The sequence below is a fragment of the Vigna unguiculata genome, chromosome 8, assembly GCF_004118075.2.
Source record: "Vigna unguiculata cultivar IT97K-499-35 chromosome 8, ASM411807v1, whole genome shotgun sequence".
Lineage (NCBI taxonomy): Eukaryota > Viridiplantae > Streptophyta > Magnoliopsida > Fabales > Fabaceae > Vigna > Vigna unguiculata.
The window spans coordinates 29,726,932-29,747,990 of NC_040286.1; the positions used below are offsets into that span (position 1 = coordinate 29,726,932).

The window sequence follows — 21,059 nt, forward strand, 5'->3', positions numbered from 1 at the left end:
AATCCTTAATTATATTATGCATTTACTATGGAGTAGGAGTAAAATAAAGTCCACAACTATTTTATCGTAATAAACACATTAAATTTTATAAACTTCACCAAGAAATCTTCGGGGACAGATTAAAGGGAACTGAGAATTACTTTGTGGAGGGAATGGAATATAATTATGAAAGTAAAGTAGATTCAAGCCATTCAAAAGTGTAATTTACTTTTCTTTTTATACAGATAAATGCAAATTCTCGACTCTTGTAGTAGATTTTGTTCCTACATTTAATTTTCTTAGAAAAAGTGATTTCCAAGAGGTAACTGTATGGTTAATTCTTCCAAATATTAATATTAGTGAACAGACATCAAAATGATATTAACCATGTTCACATACAACAAACAGTGAAGGCTTTCTTTCTTGTAAAAAAAAACCCTAGAAAATGGTTGAAGACAGAACCACTTATAATACCATAACTATCTTGCTTTTCTCTCAAAATTCAGTAACAAGTAATGCAATATAAAGAAAAAAAGTAATGCAATATAAAGAAAAAAAAGGTAAACATGCAAGGATTATCTTGTATTTCGTGGATATATTGCCTCAATAGAACCCTGAAAATTTGGTTCCAGAAAAATATAATAAAAAATAAAGGGCAACAAGCTCCTACGGTGAATTTCAAAAGGGTCATTCATCAATCAAAGTTCAGTTCCACCTTCAATAAACCCATTTTAAGAACATCAATGAAGAACTATTTCCTATATTAGATGGTGTTTTGTGGCTGAATGAACCCTAATTACCCCTCCCAATGAGAAAATTCTGACATCTTACAAGCCACCATAATAGAACAATCTGCTGTTCTACAGATTTGGTAAAAGGGGTTCAATCAGCAATGATTAGAGAAGAATGGATATCTAACCTGATCGACCTTCTTTTCTGCCACCTATTCTAGAAAAAGGTTTTTGCTTCTCATTTAAGTTCTTATCAAATCCCCCTTCATTTCTGGTCACAATCCTCAGAGGATGGGCTTCTGTGTTGAATACCCATTCATCTAATGGGATGACTGAAGAAGGCGAGAAGAGAAGATAAAAATACTTCAGGGTCTCTGCAAGAAAGAAGCTTTGCATCATGTTGTCTTTGACTCCACTATTAACCTGAGAAATTTGAACAAGTGATGCTAAATGAGTAAGCAAAATAGTTGCCAGGAATGTTAAATGGGTCAAGCATTAGACAAACATCAAAGGAAGCAAGAAAGAAAATTGGCAGAAATCATTGGAGTAAGAAGCAATGACTCATGTCAACAATGCCAAGAATTTTACTAGGACAGAAAAAGAAGAAGAATAAATAAATAAATAAAATTCTTTAAGTTAAAATTGACTTTATGTACAAGTTAAAAATTAAAAATTTAGGGAAGTCAAAAGGAGAAAACTTCTACAAATTAGCTTATGCATAAACTAATTTTAACATCTGGACAGTCATTTCATTTCTTCTACTTATTTTTCTGTCTTAGAAGTCTATCTAAACAAGCCTTAGGAAGAAAAAATTAAATGAGTTTGTTCATAAGCTAAGTTTCTTTTTTTTTAGTTTATGCATAATTTGTATAAGTTGTCATGAAAATTTTCTAAATTCCTGTTTTTTAACTTGTGTATCAGTTAATTTTAGTTTATAAAGAAAATCTTTTCATTTCTTTTCCTTCCCAATTTTCTCTATTTGAAGTGTTTATGGAAAGATTTGTCCAAAACCTAAAAACAACATAATTTTCAACACCTATGGCCTATGAAAATAAGTTAAGCATTTAATTGAGAAAAACACGTAGAATGTCTCTATCTCATCTATCAAAGTGCCTAGTTCAATAAATGCTTTCACTGATGAACCAGACCGGAGAATTCAAACTTTTTATAGGAAGTACTGAATACAAAAAACGCATTATTAGGTGTCCAATAGAAGTGCGCTTACATCCTTCAGTCCAACATAGCCTGACTCTATGCGGGAGTTCTTCTCAAAAGCTTGAAATATATTCCAACCCCATTCTTGGTATGTTTTGTTGCCAGTTAGACGCCAAAGGTAAAAGAGGGACTCAACTGTCTCAGGCCTCAGTATGTTCCATGACGTGCCCACACTCATGTCCTTCAAATTCAAAAATAAATTTCAGATGACACACATTTCAAACTTCATGGCACAAATAAACTAATAACTAACCTGCCCAGAATGAAAGAAATAGTTCTCTCCAGCCAATTTTGTTGGAGTTGATTGGTAGAAGTTATAACATGTCCAAGCAAGCTGCAAAGAAAGGTACATATCATCAGTGATTACCTCATATTGATACCATTGCACGATAAAATATCCACATGCACCGAAGAAGTAATGCATAGTGTGATTCCATACAGGTCGTCTCATATAAAAGCATCACACACTGCCACTACTTCCACTCACATTTCATAATTATAAGAATGACAACAAAATTCTTAGTTATAGCTCAACAAATGTTGAAAGTCCCACATCAACTAAAGATAAAGTCAATTTACAATATATATAAGTGGATGCAAACCTCCTTTTACAAGCCAGTTTTATAGGATTCAGTTAGACTTAAAGTCCACTTCTTAACATGGCATCAAAGCCATGAGTTTGAACCTATCCTGGCAAGATTTGTTGTTTGTTAGGCCTACCGTATCACCCACTATCGGACTACCCATTAATCCTCAGTCTCATGTTCAAGATGTATATACCTCGGCATGAGAGGGGTTGTAAGTTCTAAATTGACTACTTAGAGCATATATGTGGGTGCAAATCTCACCTTACAAACCCATTTCATGGGATTAACTTAGGCATAAAGTTCACTTCTTAAACATGATGTTAGAGCCTATCCTAGCAAAATTTGTTATTTGTTGGATCTATTGTTCCACCCGCCATCGAACCACCTATTAATGTTTAGTCCATGCTCGAGATGTATATATACGGTGTGAGGAAGGTGTGTTGGAAGTAAGACATTGACCAGAAATAAGACCAATTTACAATATATAAATGGATGCAAACCTCACTTTACAAGCCGGTTGAGTTAGGCTTAAAGGCCAATTCTTAACAACAAATTTTCTGTTTTAAACCAATGATAAACTCCTTGCGTGAAGAAAGGCAAAACAGATTGCCTAAGAGTAAACAAAGACAGAGACATCCATCCCTCTCAACACTTTAAAATAGGCTTTGAAAATGCATGCTAATTTGCCCGAGATCATACATAATAACATATAAATGAAAATGATAACATCATGATTTGATTCCAAGCAGCTGTTTTCATATCAGCATAGCAAATCCTAAGCAGAAAAAAATTACAAAGCTTGTATAGGTGTGAAGAGCATATGTAAATTGACAGATCAAGACCAAAACTCAGTCAATCAACAGAACAAGTACATAAGGGTTTATTAAATTAAATAGGCTATCAAAATATACCTCTTCTGCAAGTGACAGAAACTTCTGTGAATCCTCAGCAGCACTGTAACCAAATGATCCCAACGCAATCATTCCCGGAGCAAAGCATGCTAATTCATCCATCTGCAGGTACACAATTGAATGAAAATTTATGCCAAAAGCAGCACCTCATATGGTAAACACTAAACATGACAATAAAAGTACTGTAAGAGTGATATTATCATACTTTGTCGGTGAGAGATCCTCCATTCTTCTCACATATATAAGCAAAAGAAGACGGTGTTGATCTCCGAATCAAACTTAACAGACCTTTCATTGATTTCTCCCACATATCTCTGCTTTCACAATTCCCAAAAGAAATGGACGAAAATATGAGTTAAAGAATACTTGCACTTACTCAATATTTATGTGAAAGAAAAATTGAAATGATTTGGCCATTAAAATTCTAAAGACTAACATAGAAATTCTCTCACCAATCCAAGGAAATAAAATTAGATTTTACCTAATACTGTCTATTAAAATGACATGGATTCAATTATGAATTCATCAATTAACATATCAACCCAAAGGGCAGAAGACGTGATAATCTTCATGCATTATTCTCACCTATAATGTTTTACGACCGATGTTTTATTCCCTTGTATCCAAACTTTGAGCAAGTATTCATAAAAACTGCAACAAGATTGTGTCAATCACCAATAGCCCAAATTAAAAAATACAGATAAAATTATTAGAATTCAACAAAATCAAGATCATATGAATAAATTCAGAAGTTTGCTATGATCATATCACACAAAATACCGTTGCTAAAAATTGTATTAATACCTATCACCCATGGCACCAAATGTGACAGGAGAGTAGCCTGCTGCCCCACTATGAGGATTAATGTAGATGGGAAGTAATCCATCATCAGGAAATGTTTTATTTAGCCGGGTAATTACGTTTTCCACCTGAAAAAGCATGGTGCAACCAATCAGTGCACTGCTAGAAAAATGGCTTGCACATGCAATATACAAATGAAAGGCATACTGGCATAAACAAGTAACTTCCTTTAGCTAAAATAGCTCCAAATAATTCTAGTAGCAGTGCTACAAACAGTGTGGCATCAATTTAGCATATTTTAACACTAAAGTTTTCCACCACTGCAATGTCTGCCTGTAACTACATCTCTTTTCAACCAACATAAATGTAAATCATCACTCCAATCTAGTCCTTTGAAAAAATAGAACATATAGAATGAAAGTTAAAAACCTTCTGCTGATACTTTGGGTCTCCAGTCCTTTGAGATAGAGCAATGAATTCAAGTTGTTCAGTACCAGAATCTGCCAAGATACTCTCACCCTTAACAAAATACAAACAAAAAGGAATTAGAGACTGTGATGAGGGTGTCAATGATACTTGCAGTATCAAGTAACAAAAATCCATGCCTTTAAATACAAGTGGGATGAAATACTGCTTTTCTACAATGGAATAAAATAGTAATTTCATCACCAATACTCAGCCAAAAATATCCCATAGGTGTTCCTTTGCTATGCACATAAAATTCTATTAGTTGGACATCTCACATCATCTAGAAATTTGGCAAAATATGTAAGTGGGAGATGACCGTGTTAGAAACTAGATTTTTTTTAATAAAGGTAGACCAAAACTCAAATTCTAAAAATAGTATTAGAATCGACACTAATGTTTGTTGTTGGACCTATGGACCCTCTCATAATTGACTTTTCATCATTGGACCACTAGCAGATGTCAAGTCATATAAACTTCACACTTGAGTCCAGTTACGGGCATAAGATGAGTGTGTTGAAGATCACACATTATCTAAAATATGACCAAAATATAATGTATAAATTGGGACAACCTTCACTTTAGAAGTAGGTTTTGTATGGTTGAGTTAGACATGATCGCAAATTAGAAGACTGTAAATATACCACTTTATGATTCTTAGATAAAAGACCAAGCTAAAGCTAATTTTGAAAGGATAGACTGCTCAAAAGCAAAAAGGGAACTTCTTGAGAACCGTGTTAAAGCAAAAAAAAAAAACGTGCACCCAAAATAAATTTTGTTTTCCATTAAATACTCATCCAAAACTGCCTTGAATAACAGATGTATTTTCATCAATTGCTTGAAAACCGGTCTGAAGCATGAACATAAAAAATAACTTGTAACTATAATATCAAAGCTTAAAAAATAAGACCAGAGATTGTATAAGCCATCAAAGTCACATCTCTTGGCTCTAAGGGGGTGTTTGGTAAAACGAAAATTTTTAGTTTCCTGGGTGTATGAAGTTAGGAAAGTATGTTACCCTTATTTGGTTTGCTTTTTCATAAAATAACATTCCCATGAGACAGTTTTTCGAGAAAGGGCTTTAGCGAAGTTTCTCACAAAAAGCATGCCCATGGGAGAAGGTCGGAAATTAACATTCACAATTAAAAACAAAAATTTACTAAAAAAAATATCATGTTACTTTTATTAAATCATTTAATGTAATAACAAGTCAGATTGTGATAAAAATAACACATCACCTCCTAATTTAAAAAAAAAAATTGTATAAACATTTCCAGCACATTTTTCACCAACCAAATAAAATTTAATCATTCCTAGGTATATCATAATTTCCAATTAATTATCCCCAGGAATTCCTGGGGATGACAAAAAATTCCTCCTAGCTAACAACCCTAAGGATAATAAAAATGTAAACAATTCCAAGTAGTTAAAATCAAGGACTACATTCCATTGAAGTAATATTCCAAATCCCCTGGTATTCAGTAAGACTGAAATGCATAAACAAAATTCTAAAATTTACCCCAGTCCAACTAGGGTTGTGTGCTCGTCCATGTGACAAGTTAATGATGTTGTAAGGAATTCCAGTAGGCGTATTCCATGCAGGCAGTAATCTGTCTGCAATTTCTCTAGCTTTGTCAAGGAAAACTTTGTCGCCTGAAAGATCATATGCACTAAGAAGACCACCTACTACTCTGGATTGTGGTGGAAATAGACCAATGAAGAAAAGTAATAAAATATTATTAGTTGTCTAACACTGGTTAAAAAATATAATTTGGTCAATGGGGAAGGGACTTCAACTGCAAAGTAAACCTTATAAAGTAACCTTATGGTTGTCTCAAAAACACTTGCTTCATAGTCCTTGTTAAAATCCAAAGAGTTCGCAACCCATCTGTCAGAGCAATTTCTCATTATGACAAGGAATGCAACAAAATACAACCAAGAGTATTTCACTAAAACATTAAACAGATGAATATAGCAAGAAACTAAAATAAATACAGATAACTACTATGTGTCCATTCAGAAAAAGAAAATTCAGCAATGAAGAGTGAGTGTAGGGCAAATAAATACATATCAGAAATCTTAGGAGTTGAACTATATGGCATGTAGTTGCCCTGGGCAGAGCATTAAAAATTGAAAGAGAAAAACAGAAAACAAATAAACTGAATTTTCTACTCAGCATGCAAGTATCCTCGCCAAATATAACTTTAGAAACCTCCCTACTATTGATTCCAAACATAGGGTGAGAGATATGAGTGAAGTAAAAATGACAAGATTATAAGTTCATATTATTAGAGTCACAAGGTGCACTCACTCTCGTGCCTTCTGAAACTGCTCATTGAGACCCATAATATATAGCGTATCAAGAGAATCTACTAATGTTGCTCCAAGACCTCCAAAGCTATTGACACCACTCTTTGATTGAGGCTAGTGGCACAAAAAAAGTTAATTTCAAAAAATATTAATTTAGAGAATGGATAAAATAATTATATTTTAGATGATTATGCAATGAAAGAAAAAGTGGGCCATCTATTAGCCTACTAATGGCTTTGAGGCATAAATGCATAATCCTTATTTTTTTGTCACATCGATCATAAACTGTTGTTACATGTTTTAGAACGGAAGAAAAAAATACAAGAGAACTAAAGCCTCATATGGCAAGACCTCCATGATATTTACATCTATGGAAAGAAACTGAACTTGAAGCCTTGCAACAGATACTTTAGGCATATTGAAAGAACACAAAATGGAAAATACTTATAAAAACTATCATTAAATAAAGAGTGAAAGGTTGATGAGTTCATAATAGAGAATCACATACCTGAAGTTCATCCTGGCCCCATGCATACTTTTCATAAGATCCCCAAGCATGAAGCATTGCTTCTTTTACTTTTTCCCTCCTCTGGATATCAATGGGGTCATCTAGCACCTCTTTAATGGACTTGGTAACTTTAGTACTCAGGTCAATCTTCCCAGAAGTATCTTGTTTGTTATTTAACTCACCCAGCTGCAATAAGTGTAATTACTTAGCTCCCAAGAAGATTAAAAGAAAAAAAGTTTCGTAACACAATATTACATTCATCAAATAAGAATCCTTGGCCGTAGAAAGAACTACAACAAAAGTATTATACTAGCTAATAATAGCTTTATGCAAGATTGAATGCAAAATGAGAGTTCACACAGGAGGATTTTATTAAGAAGTATGGGTTTCTAGTGTGAGGTTTACAAGGCCTTGGGCTCTCCAACTACAAGCAGCTAGCTTTTGCAGTGAGGTTTTCCTAAGGCTCTATCAGATTTCAATCAGATTAAACCAGTATTCATGTAGGAAATGCAGTATATGTAAATCCTATCTCATCGCTTGTGTTTATTCTTTCCAAAACAAAAGTGAAATGCTTCTTGGTAACAACAGACAGGGCTAAATGTAGCAGAAGAGTCAACACACCCAAAATCTGATAGTCTCTTACCAAATGTTGCAAATCAGTCACTTCTTTCCGCAGCTCAGAAACTTCAACCTGTATTTAGCAGATGCGTTATACACCGAAGTTTAAAAAAAAAAAAAAAAAAAATCATCCTCCCTTCACAAAGATACACTGAAAACAAAGTTGTAAATCAAGTAAAAAATAGCACGTCCTAGTTAAACCAGATAATCACCGTCTGTTATTACAGTATTCTGTCTAACTAACAGTACTTCTAATTCTGGTAGTTCGCAGGAATTAAATATGAAATCTCACATCACATCTACTTAGAGTCTGTTTCGATACAACAGAAGTGCGTTTGAGAGTTTTTAGGAGTTTCTCTGCTACAAAAAAAAGTTCAATATTTCCACAAGAGAATCTCTCATAAACACGTCCAATGCTCTCCAAACATACCCATATTATATTGCAGAAATGATATTAAAAAGGAATCTAATTTTCGCCACACACCCACCCCAACCATTCAATTCTACAAATATGAACTTCCCTCCCCCATAAAACAATCCATCCAACGGTACTGTCCCACATCGATTTCTTTGCTGTATACAAGACGGCGATCACGAAAAATCAACAACACAAACAGAATATGCACACAGGTATTGGCAAAGATCATGGAAAAATAACAAGATCGAAATCTGAAAGCACGTACCTGGTGCTCTCTGACCAGCGTTTGACGGTCCCACACCACAAAAGAGACGCAAACGAAACCGATGAAGAGCAAAGCTAGACGCTTCGGGCGCTTCAGGTAATAGGAAGGGTGGCAGTACCTCCAGCTGCTGCTCGTCACTGATCTACTACCCCTCGCCATTCCCAAACCAAGATCTAAGGTTCACACCAACCTCGTCCCTGTTTTTGTTGCAGACCCACAATTTTTTAAGGAACAAAACGGCCGGTCGTTTGTTTCTTCAAATATACGTATCTGTTTGTCGGAATCTGAACACTGAGTTTTGAGGGTTTATAAGAAGATTTGTGTTCCCTTCTTTTCTTCAATTCAGTCTGCAAAATTGCAGAGCAGATGAAGACGAAGCAGAGACTTCAATTCTCCCATTGCTCAATTCAAGTCAATTCCTATAAAACAGAAATGAAAATTCAACACAACACAGATTTCATATTTACCAAAATCACCTTATCACAAAAAAAAAAAAAAAAAAAAAAAAAAAACTGAACTTGTAAAAAATTTCCGTATTTTAATTTTAATTAATAATTTAGCTTCTTCTCCTTTTCATAAAACACTACCAAACTCTTTAGATAGAATAGTGTTTCTTTCTTCCTTTTTTTATAAGACCTTCTAACAAATCTAATTATTTTATAATTGTTAATGTTATTTGACTAACATATACTAATTAATTAAAAATGGTAATTATGTATTTAGATGTTAAGACTAATATTAAATTTAACATTATTTGCTAACGAGTTTAATATTATTAATACTAATACAGCGTATGCATATCCAGTACAGTCCCACATCGTTTGGCCTAAATCTTGGAACCAATTGTTGTACACGAGATATTTAATATTTTATAATTATATTTGAATGTTAGTTATTATATTTTATAGTTGAAATATTATCTTATTATCCAAATAAATTTGTATGATTGAATCTTTTTTCACTTAAAATAGTTACTAACTTTGAATAAAAAATTCATTGTGTTTTGAGTAGAGAGGTTAGGCGTCTATTTGAATAGGTTTGTTTTCCTTTTTTTTTTTCTTTGTCATTGCTCGTTCTTTGTTTCCTTTTCTCGTCCGGTTGATCAGAGGATCGGATACTTGTCAACTAGGCTTGTATGCTTAAGTCAGGTTGAGTATGTTGAATTTAGCAATTAATATTGTAATAAATATGAAGTAAAATTCTTATCAACTTACCTCGAGTCCTATTTATAATTTTTTATATGGCATGAAATTAAGGTTTCGTTGAGAGACCCAATTACTTTTTAAACTTGATTACTTACATGTTTTACCTTAACTACATATGCTTAATTCTTCTCTTGCGACCGTCCGACTGACGTGATGTACGTATACAACTTGATTGGTCGCGACTTTGTGCCTAACAGCCAGATGAGAATGGCAAGTCATGGTTGGTGTTGCCAGTGTGCAGTCGCGCTTGCAAGCATCTAAGAAGAGTCTCAATGTGATTCTCAGTTAGTTGTTGCAAAGCAAATGTGGCATAAGCTCACTCGGTCCAGTTGGTTCTCGCGGCCTGCGACCACTTGGTTGTTGAACTCTTATCATCACTCCGGAGAAATTGTCACATCAATTAGTCACAACTTTAAACCTCAATTATTAGATCGCTAAACAACCAACGATATGGCTAGAGTACGTAATTTGGCATTGATCGACGCTATAAACTTCTTTGAACGCTAATCGGCTATTATGAGGGATTACACTACACAATGTATTTATGTTATTCGGTTTAAAATATCTAACTTATTAGCATAACACCGTCAAAAGTAAATTTAAAATTATTAGTGACAAAAAATCAATTTAACATTATTACATAAATTATCATCGTTAAACCATGAACATCGATCACCTTAAATCAACTTTTTTATTTTACAAAAATAATTTGAGTGGGTGGTACTATGTTCAAAATTTTCATAGCATAAATGTTTTATGAGATGATTATCAAGGAATTAGTTGTATATGATTAGTTAATAAACTAAAATTATTTCCGAGATGTAAATATTTTAAAGTCATTGGTATAATAATATAATATGAAACAATTTCATGAAATATCAGTAAAAAAAAAGTTGTAATGTGACTGAATTTAAATTAAGTTCAAATTTTTAATCTGTAATTAAAATTTGGTATAAACCAAGCATTTTAAAAGATTTTACCTTTAACCTTTTTTATCCTCGTTGCAACTAAATTATTATTCATACATGATATTTGAAATTTATAATTAATTTTACACATAGCTATTATTTTTTAAAATTATTGTATAAAAAAATTGTCACTTGACTATATTTGACTTTTTTATAAATTCAGTTTGAAAACATTAATTTAACTACAACAGTATCATCGTTGTTTAATCCATTTTACTAAACTTTTAAATATTTTTGTTAATTTTTAAAGTTAATCTTAGTAACTCAAATTATCATCTTTATTTTACATCAATAGAACATGACTTAACTATTTGTCTGTCATATTAATTATGTGCAACATAATCACCTAATAATTATTTTCTACCAAAACCTAATCATAACATAATGGTGACAACATGAGTCAGAATCTATTTTATTTTTTTCACTAATTGCAATCTTATACGAATTGATCATATGAGAGTATTTACAAATAGTTCACATTAAATCATATTTTTTATATCTATGTTTGAGTTTCAAGTTGTATGATATCACCACCAAACATAATTAAATATTTTACAGGTTAAATATATAAATCATTTTTTATATTTTAAAATTGTATAATTGAATAAACCTAAGAATAAAGTAATTTTTTAATTTTAATTTATAGACTTTAAATACGATTTACATATGTACTAAAAGTATATATTTTTTATTTGAGGAAGTCCTATGTAAATTATATGTGCATGAACCATGAAATTTTGTCTACATTATCTAAATTTTACACTATTAATAAACTCTTGCTAAAAATGTTTATATTACATTATCTATTTTCTTCCAGTTTTAAGAGATAAACTAACATTGTCACATATTTAAGAAATAATAATTATAGTGCCTTTACATGAAAGACCAACATTTATTAAATTTGCTAAAATTATAATACAATTCACCCCTTGAGCTTAAGTGTGTGACTTTTACGAAAAAAGATAAAGGAAATACATTAGGAAGTAACATAAACACTTTTTAATTATCATTACAAACTTATATAAAATAGTTTTATTTCGTGAACTTTATTTATAGTTTTATGAGTTCATTTTTTTTTCTTTAAGCTTTTTCAAATATATGTTTTCAATCCTAATTTAATAGTTTTATAGTTGATGTTTCAAAGTTTTTTTTTTTTATTTGTCGAGGTAACTTATATAAACTTTCTTACACGATATTTTCTGTTTGTGCATAAAATAGTTTAAACTTATAGAGAATTTTTTTGTATGCGAAAAAACATTAAAACAGATCAATTATTATATGAAAACGAAGTGTAGTAACCTAAAGCATCTAAAATTATATTACTTGAATGAGTTGTTTATATTCGTTTTTTGGGGTTTTAATTTAAACACTTTATATAAAAAAAATCACTTCGATATTATAGTTGCTAAAAATTAGTGTTTAACTCAATTATTTCGGTAAAAAAAATATAAATTTTACAAATATTTTAAACATTTACCCATTAATTTTTCTTATTTAAAATATATTTTTTAAAATCATATTGCAATCTTGGTGCTTATACAAGTGATCTTAAGTAGTTTGTTCCGGTGCTAAATAATGTTAAATATTATTAAATAACTTTAAACAATATTTTATAAACAAATAATTAAATAAAAAATGTATTATGTACATCCGATATCATTTCGTCTTTTACGTAATTAGAACATAACTATGCAATGGTATCTAAGACCATATCGACTAAATGTTCAGAAATCATTTTGATAATTTGTATATATTTTTAATCATATTGATGTATCACCTCTAACAATGGACGACATAAAGTCAACTTCGTTACAATCAACACTATATCGACCTAGTTACAGTCAAAATCATGTTAGCATCATTAGACAAATTAATTCTGATAATTACTTTTACATGTCAAATCAAATCAGGTAGGGATGGCAACGGGGCAGGACGGGGACAGGTTTCACTATCCCATACCCATCCCCATAAAAAAATTCATCCCCATCTTCATACCCAAACCCAACGGGTATCAAAGTTTTATTTAATCCCCATCCCCACTGGGTAACGGGTATAATCTCGTATCTATACTTATACTCGTTTCCTTACTACTTCAATATAAATTTTAATTAATTTTTATAAAATAATAAAAAATTACGGTAAAGGAAACATAATATTATCAAATATTCAATATAAAGAGGATGGTTGTTCCTTCGATATCAAATACTTTGAAATAAATTATAATTGTTTCCATTTTAAATTGGAATACCAAATAGAAATTCAGGAGAACTAAAACATTTATTAAATTTCCAAACTGCAAACATCAATGAAACCTAGTTGATAAAATTTTAAAAAAAATTAAAGGAAAATAAATATTAAAATTAAAATATATTTTAAATGTTTGTTTACTTCAATTTTTTAAATTCTAATGAATCTCTTTTTTTATACACTAATAAAAATGATAATACATCACTTAATCAAAATGACACAAATAATAAATAATAAACATAATAAAACAAATTTAACATGATTATTGTATCTTTTGAACTCCAATATATGTTGGATGGTGATAAAAAAATATTCATGGCAATTACATTGAATTTTGGTATTGTAGTAAATAAAAGTTATTTATACAATTATAGTGAAAAATTACAGTATGATTGATATAATGAGTTAGAAAATAAAAAATAATTAGATAAAATATACTGAAATAGTATTCTACATGATGAAAATAAACAACAAATAAAAATATTAAAAAATTAACAAATGTATGTCTTAGAAACAATTTGAGAAACTATTGAAAGAAATCACACAAAGGAAAAATAATGTATAATTAAGGGTATAATAAGATGAAAAATACCTTAGACATTTAATAACACTTTTCAAATATCAATATATATACTCAATGGTTGAAAAATAATTGTTTTAGCGAAACAAAAGAGTTTTTCAAATGAAACAAAAATTAATAAAAATAAGTAAAGAATTTTTTTTATATTACCTAGTAAATGAAAGGTTTATGCTATTAAACACTTAAATTGAGAGTATTAAACATACTCATGTGAAAGGAAAATATACAATAAATAAAAAGATGAAAAATATATTGGAGATGCGAATGAGTTTCATGACAAACCAAATAATTAGAAGAAATAAAAAATTGAAAAATAAATAAACAAATATATATATATATATATATATATATATATATATATATAGGGTTACTTAATTAATTTAAATACTGACGGAGATATGACGGGGACGGGTATTATGGCGGGGATATGTACATACCCATAACCATCCTCATACTCAATTGAACAAGTCGGGGATTCCCCATACCCATACTCATACCCAATCAATGCGAAAATTTCCCATCAAAACGGAGATGGGTTCGGACAATACCCACGGGGACAGATATATTTGCCTATCTCTAAAATCAGGTAAGATTCAATAAATATGATATTTAATATAAAAAAACATTATTTTAGAGGTAATTAGTATTTTGTCATTAATATTGCATTTATTATATTCATTGGATTTTGTCTAACTCGAGACAACCTCGACTTCATTTTGGTAGAGAATACACATCAAACATATTCTGATCGAGTATGAGAAGATAAGAGTTGTACAAAGATAAAGAAAGGAGATGATAACCATTTTTACATAGTGAACTCGATATCATAAAAATAATTTTATAAATATTTTAGTGTTACTAAAATATTTGAGGCCTTCTCCCTGTACCTCCAACGATTCTTCAGTACCCCCAAAAATTACTCTAATACCCTTATTTACAACCGGCTGAGAGAGTGGGTGAAAGTGGTTACGACGCAGTAAATTTCATTTACTGCGTCACCAACATCCTGCACCCCCAAAACGTGACTTCTTCAAATCCGTTTCGTTTCTTCTCCATCCCGTGTTCACTTCCATTTAAATTTTTGCTCTCTCAGTGGTTCGTGATGGCTCAGAGTTTTAATTTCTCTGTCCTTCATTCGTCTGTCCTTCATTCGTTCATTCTCTCTGCTGTTTCCTTCATTCGTTCAATCTCTCTGTTCGTTCATTCTCTCTCTGCTGTGGTCCCTCTTCCGGTTTGTATCACTTGCATTTATTATTTTTAAAGAATGTTGTTTATTCTCTCAGTGTCTTTACTTTCCGCTGTTCATATTGTGATGGAAGGTTATTTCGTTGTTTGAAGGAAGGTTGTTGTAACTCTGTTATCTTTCTCGTGCTAGTTTCCATCCAGGTTAGCCCCAGCTTAAACTTTTTCTTCTGTTTGCTTTTATCTGAAACGTATATAAGAAAATATTTTATGAAACGGAGACAACTTTGACAAAACGAAATACGTTTAAATAAAAAAATCAAAATGCATGCGAAACGGAACACAGAATCCGTTTCATACAGTATGAAACGGATTCTGTATTCCGTTTCATAAAAAAATTTGCAAATTTTTTTATGAAACGGAATACAGAATCCGTTTCATACTGTATGAAACGGATTCTGTGTTCCGTTTCGTATAAATTATGATTTTCGTACCATTGCATATGTATCACAATTGAATAACTTATTTGTTGAAATTTCTGCTCCTTATTTGTATGGATGTTTTGTCCAACACATAAACACTTGAAGTCCAAACACTTGAACATGAAATAGAAACCAAAATTTTGTTTTTCTAAACGGATTACATAATCCGTGTGTTAAAGATGTGAAACGGAATAGCTATTCCGTTTCATAATTTGATTTTGTGTGTTGGTTATTTACTTATTAAAATTTCTTTATTTATTATAGTTCATTATGGAAGAGCGTTGGTTATTTCTTCAGTACCCCCAAAAATTACTCTAATACCCTTATTTACAACCGGCTGAGAGAGTGGGTGAAAGTGGTTACGACGCAGTAAATTTCATTTACTGCGTCACCAACATCCTGCACCCCCAAAACGTGACTTCTTCAAATCCGTTTCGTTTCTTCTCCATCCCGTGTTCACTTCCATTTAAATTTTTGCTCTCTCAGTGGTTCGTGATGGCTCAGAGTTTTAATTTCTCTGTCCTTCATTCGTCTGTCCTTCATTCGTTCATTCTCTCTGCTGTTTCCTTCATTCGTTCAATCTCTCTGTTCGTTCATTCTCTCTCTGCTGTGGTCCCTCTTCTGGTTTGTATCACTTGCATTTATTATTTTTAAAGAATGTTGTTTATTCTCTCAGTGTCTTTACTTTCCGCTGTTCATATTGTGATGGAAGGTTATTTCGTTGTTTGAAGGAAGGTTGTTGTAACTCTGTTATCTTTCTCGTGCTAGTTTCCATCCAGGTTAGCCCCAGCTTAAACTTTTTCTTCTGTTTGCTTTTATCTGAAACGTATATAAGAAAATATTTTATGAAACGGAGACAACTTTGACAAAACGAAATACGTTTAAATAAAAAAATCAAAATGCATGCGAAACGGAACACAGAATCTGTTTCATACAGTATGAAACGGATTCTGTATTCCGTTTCATAAAAAAATTATGAAACGGAATACAGAATCCGTTTCATACTGTATGAAACAGATTCTGTGTTCCGTTTCGTATAAATTATGATTTTCGTACCATTGCATATGTATCACAATTGAATAACTTATTTGTTGAAATTTCTGCTCCTTATTTGTATGGATGTTTTGTCCAACACATAAACACTTGAAGTCCAAACACTTGAACATGAAATAGAAACCAAAATTTTGTTTTTCTAAACGGATTACATAATCCGTGTGTTAAAGATGTGAAACGGAATAGCTATTCCGTTTCATAATTTGATTTTGTGTGTTGGTTATTTACTTATTAAAATTTCTTTATTTATTATAGTTCATTATGGAAGAGCGTGAATTTAGTTATTTGAGTTTCTTGGATTCTCAAGCGGATTCTCAACAAAATTGTAGTCTCATGTCAGAGTTTTCTGATTTTGTTCATGATATCTGCGAACAAGATTATACATCTCATTTTACAACCGATGATATTTTCTCAACACGTGAAGATTTAATTAAATGGGTTAGAGGGGTTGCTTATAATCTTGGGTTTGTCGTTATTATTCTAAGATCGGATAAATACAATGGACAACCAGGAAGAAAGACCCATGTATTATTAGGTTGTGAAAGAGGTGGAAAATATAGAAAATACAAGTCTGATGCAGAACCCAGTTTATCTGGGACAAGAAAATGTGATTGTCCCTTTAGATTGAGAGGGAGACCCATCTCTCAAGGGGAGGGATGGGTGTTGAACGTAAAATGTGGTTACCATAATCACGATGTCTCTTCTACTCTAGTTGGTCACCCCTATGCGGGTAGGTTGAAGTCTACTGAACAGTCGTTGCTTGTTGATATGACCAAATCTCAAGTCAAACCTGCAAATATACTTCTCACTTTGAAAGAAAAAGATGATTGTAATGTTACAACTCTGAAGCAAGTGTATAATGCGAGATATAGGTACAAACGTTCAATAAGAGGTTCAAGAACTGAGTTACAACAGTTAATGTTGATGTTGGAACGTGATCACTACATCCATTTTAGTATATGTCTTGATGAATCTGATGTGGTAAGCGATTTGTTCTGGACCCATCCTGATGCTGTGAAGTTGTTAAATTCATTCAACATTGTGTTCTTAATGGATAGTACCTATAAAACCAACAAATATCGGTTGCCATTACTTGAGATTGTTGGTGTGACCTCAACGGGATTAACTTTCTCGGCCGCTTTTGCATTTTTATCTAGTGAAAAGCAAAATAATTTCATTTGGGCTCTTGAAAGGCTAAGAGGTCTATTTATGACGTCCGAGGGTGGTCCACAAGTCATTGTAACTGATAGGGATCTTGCTCTAATGAATGCTGTTGGCATGGTGTTCCCTCAGTGTTATCATCTTCTATGCCGTTTCCACATTCAAAAAAATGTGCAGGCAAAGTGCAAAATGTTAGTAAATTTTGTTGACGCATGGGATGTTGTACTTCAAGCCTGGGAGAATGTCATGGACTGTGAAGATGAATTAAAGTTCAACGAGTGTGTTCATCGTCTTGAGCTTGTTTGCCAGCCATGACCTGTATTCTTTGAATATGTTAACGACTCGTGGATCATTCCTTATAAGAAATTCTTTGTGAAGGCATGGACGAACAAAGTTATGCATTTGGGGAATACAACATCAAACAAGTATGTTTGTATTTTGCTATTAATTAATTTTTTTTTATTAATGGTTTATATGATTTCCTTGTATAAATTGTACTAGGGTTGAGTCTGCTCACTGGAGTCTGAAGAAAGTTCTTGGAAGTAGTATGGGAGACCTTTGTTCGTGTTGGGATGGAATTCACAACGTTATTATCTTGCAACACAACGAAATTAAGGCATCTTTTGAAAGAAGTATAAATCTGATCAGTGACTCTTACAAGGCATTGAGTTATAGAAGATTAGTGGGTAATATTTCTAGATGTGCCTTAGAACTCCTTGCTCCAAAATTGGAAAGAGTAAAGAAGATTGGATTCGATAGTAGTCGTTGTGGCTGCATTCTCAGACAAACTTATGGTCTACCATGTGCGTGTGAATTAGCACGATATGATCCTGGGATTATTCCTCTCCAAGAAATTCATGTCATGTGGACTAGGTTGAGCTTCTCCAATGTCTCGTCTTCACAATCTGAAGGGCAATTATCTATTCAGAGGGAGGTTGATCTACTGCTTAATCTTTTCAAAGAAGTTGATATTGCAGGAAAAGTGACCATAAAACATAAATTACTTGACATAGTTAGCCCTTCCATGACATCGATGTTACCACCACTGAGTAAAGTTAAGACGAAAGGTGCAGCTAAGATTCATAGATCAAAGAAATCAACCAAACGTGATCCCTCCTATTTTGAGCATGTGGACGCCTTCATAGAGTCCTCAAGACAAGACACATTTGTTGCAAAAACAGAAAACAAGGTGAAGAGCAAACGTGTAATTGAAGAGAAAGTAATACCCATGCTAGAACAGTTCAATCCTGTTTTTCATCCATATATACTCGATGTTGTCGATGTTGTGGCGGACGGTCATTGTGGATATAGATGCATTGCTGCATTGTTGGGTATGGGTGAGGAGTCGTGGCCTCTAATCAGACATGATCTATACAAAGAACTTAGCCAATGGCGAGATGAATATGCAACGTTAGTTGGAGGCTATGATCGTCTGGAAGAACTGAGAAAGTCTTTGCTAGTTCAATCACCATCAGGGGTATAACTTCTATACACCACTGTTGAAATTTATGTATTACAAGTTTTTTATGATTTTGTTTTATCATAATCTAATTAATTATATACAGGCTAATCGAGACAAGTGGATGACTATACCAGACATGGGGTATGCGATTGCTAATCGGTATAATGTAATCCTCGTGTGCTTGTCATCAGTTCAGAATTTGACTATATTCCCACTTCGTACATCCCCACCTACTTCGCAAAGTCAACATCGACTAATTTGTATCGGACATGTTTACAATTCTCATTTTGTTCAGGTATATATGTTTATATATATATATATATATATTATTTTTATAAATAACTTTATTTCTCTATTGACTAATTGCGTATTTACAAGTTCGTCTACAAGAAGGCTGTCCATTACCGACAGTGGATATCATATCATCTAGCAATTGTTACCCAAAGGCAAAAGGGTGGACATCATTTTATAGAGATAGGATGCAAGCATTCCTAGATTTACACATAGTGGATCGTAGTTATGTAGATCTCATGGAAGACTGATATTTGTTGATTGTATTTAAGTATTTCACTGTTGTAGTTTGTAATTATTTTACCAATATATAAAATTCTAACTCCTTTGGCCAAGGGACGGATATATTTTGGCCTCGTTGCTAACATTAAATAACTTAATATAAAATACCATATATAGATGAAATATCTTAACATAAAATCCAATACAAATGTCAACTCTAACATCAAATACAAATAAATCGCCTATCCAGACGTAGATGGTCGTCGATCTCGAACTCTACGTCCTCCTCTAGTCTCTTCCTCTTCAAGTCCATCTTGAGCCATCTGCAACAACTCATGAGTGCGATCCCAGGCAACTGTGCCCTCAGTAACATCTCTACAGTCTATCATCCGCTGAAGACCACCTACAATGCGTTTCACGAGACCCTGTCATAATAACAAGTTAATGTCAAATATTAATAGTTACTAATAATATGAACAACTAAATGTGTGACATACCAATAAACCACTGGAAGATGATGACGGTGACGTCCTCTGGACTGTTATGTCATCTGGCAAATTCCGACGAAGTCGGGGCACAAGCACAAGGCTAGGTCGGTCGGCCTCAGCTCCACGTAAAATGTATGGATGGGAGACTCTCCTAAACCACTGCAAATATCCATCCGAACATGAAAAGGGAGCTGGTGCTTGGACCACTTGATGTACAACAAACTGCTCGTGCTTTTTCCACCGATCATCAATAGCCTCAAAGTCCATCATGGGAACTGAACTAGGCGGTCGTGGAATAGGCTGGATGAAGCCAAATTGTCGCAACACACGCTCCGGCAAATGACGTTGTACGACGGTCCCAACCCTCAGGAAGCCAGAAAACATGCTATGTGTTACCAGTTGTCGTGCAGCTCTGTGTGCTACATATGGGTTCCAAATCATCCCATCATATGTCAAGCCATCCAACTGGACTCTAACATCAGCTATAGCGGAAATGGCGCGTCCAGTGACATAACGTAGAGCACGGGGTTCAGTCTCCACATATGTATCCTGTACTTGCTTCCTTCCCAATGTAGGGAAGTGCTCGTATATCCAAGCCTGTATCAAATAATATTTCATTTAACCATTGTCATATAAAACTAAAAACAAGTGAAATAAAGAATAAAATGTTATATAAATGGGTACCTGCAGAAGAGGTAGATATCCAGCTAATTGCTTTGTATTTGCAAAGCTGGCATCTCCTAGCTGCTCATATAAGTGGACAAGAGCAGCAACTCCCCAACCATATGTACGACATGTGGAGAGATCTCTAAATAGCTCCAGATAATGTGTACGAACATAGGTGGCGCTTTTGTTAGCAAATATCGTGCACCCTACAAGATGCAAAAGATATGCACGTGCAGCAAACTCC

At 32.9% G+C, this 21,059-nt stretch overlaps 2 protein-coding genes across 2 annotated transcripts; one reads left to right on the forward strand and one right to left on the reverse strand.

Annotated features, from left to right (window-relative positions):
* Positions 1 to 540: 540 nt before the first annotated feature.
* Positions 541 to 9,238, reverse strand: LOC114194542 (mannosyl-oligosaccharide 1,2-alpha-mannosidase MNS1). The gene is made up of 14 exons (XM_028084848.1): positions 8,809 to 9,238; positions 8,151 to 8,198; positions 7,508 to 7,693; positions 7,001 to 7,113; positions 6,512 to 6,577; positions 6,209 to 6,380; positions 4,654 to 4,743; positions 4,228 to 4,352; positions 4,009 to 4,074; positions 3,629 to 3,737; positions 3,424 to 3,525; positions 2,179 to 2,259; positions 1,936 to 2,106; positions 541 to 1,133 (listed from the first exon to the last, which is right to left on the reverse strand). The coding sequence occupies exons 1-14, from the start codon at positions 8,965 to 8,967 to the stop codon at positions 894 to 896; spliced, it is 1,728 nt and encodes a 575-aa protein (XP_027940649.1). The 5' UTR covers positions 8,968 to 9,238; the 3' UTR covers positions 541 to 893.
* A 7,548-nt stretch (positions 9,239 to 16,786) lies between these two features.
* LOC114195084 lies at positions 16,787 to 19,796 on the forward strand. The gene is made up of 5 exons (XM_028085479.1): positions 16,787 to 16,989; positions 17,149 to 17,964; positions 18,188 to 19,163; positions 19,252 to 19,443; positions 19,526 to 19,796. Exons 1-5 carry the CDS (start codon positions 16,787 to 16,789, stop codon positions 19,688 to 19,690), a joined length of 2,352 nt encoding a protein of 783 aa, XP_027941280.1. The 3' UTR covers positions 19,691 to 19,796.
* The last annotated feature ends 1,263 nt before the right edge of the window (positions 19,797 to 21,059 follow it).

Coding starts and splice junctions, on each gene's coding strand:
- LOC114194542 (XM_028084848.1), bottom strand. CDS start 8,967: ATGGCGAGGGGTAGTAGATCAGTGACGAGCAGCAGCTGGAGGTACTGC. Junction 6,578..7,000: donor CAGTTTCAGAAGGCACGAGA/GTGAGTGCACCT, acceptor TTGCTCTGACAG/ATGGGTTGCGAACTCTTTGG. Junction 1,134..1,935: donor GCTATGTTGGACTGAAGGAT/GTAAGCGCACTT, acceptor CAAATTTCTCAG/GTTAATAGTGGAGTCAAAGA.
- LOC114195084 (XM_028085479.1), top strand. CDS start 16,787: ATGGAAGAGCGTGAATTTAGTTATTTGAGTTTCTTGGATTCTCAAGCG. Junction 19,164..19,251: donor TAGTTCAATCACCATCAGGG/GTATAACTTCTA, acceptor AATTATATACAG/GCTAATCGAGACAAGTGGAT. Junction 19,444..19,525: donor ACAATTCTCATTTTGTTCAG/GTATATATGTTT, acceptor GCGTATTTACAA/GTTCGTCTACAAGAAGGCTG.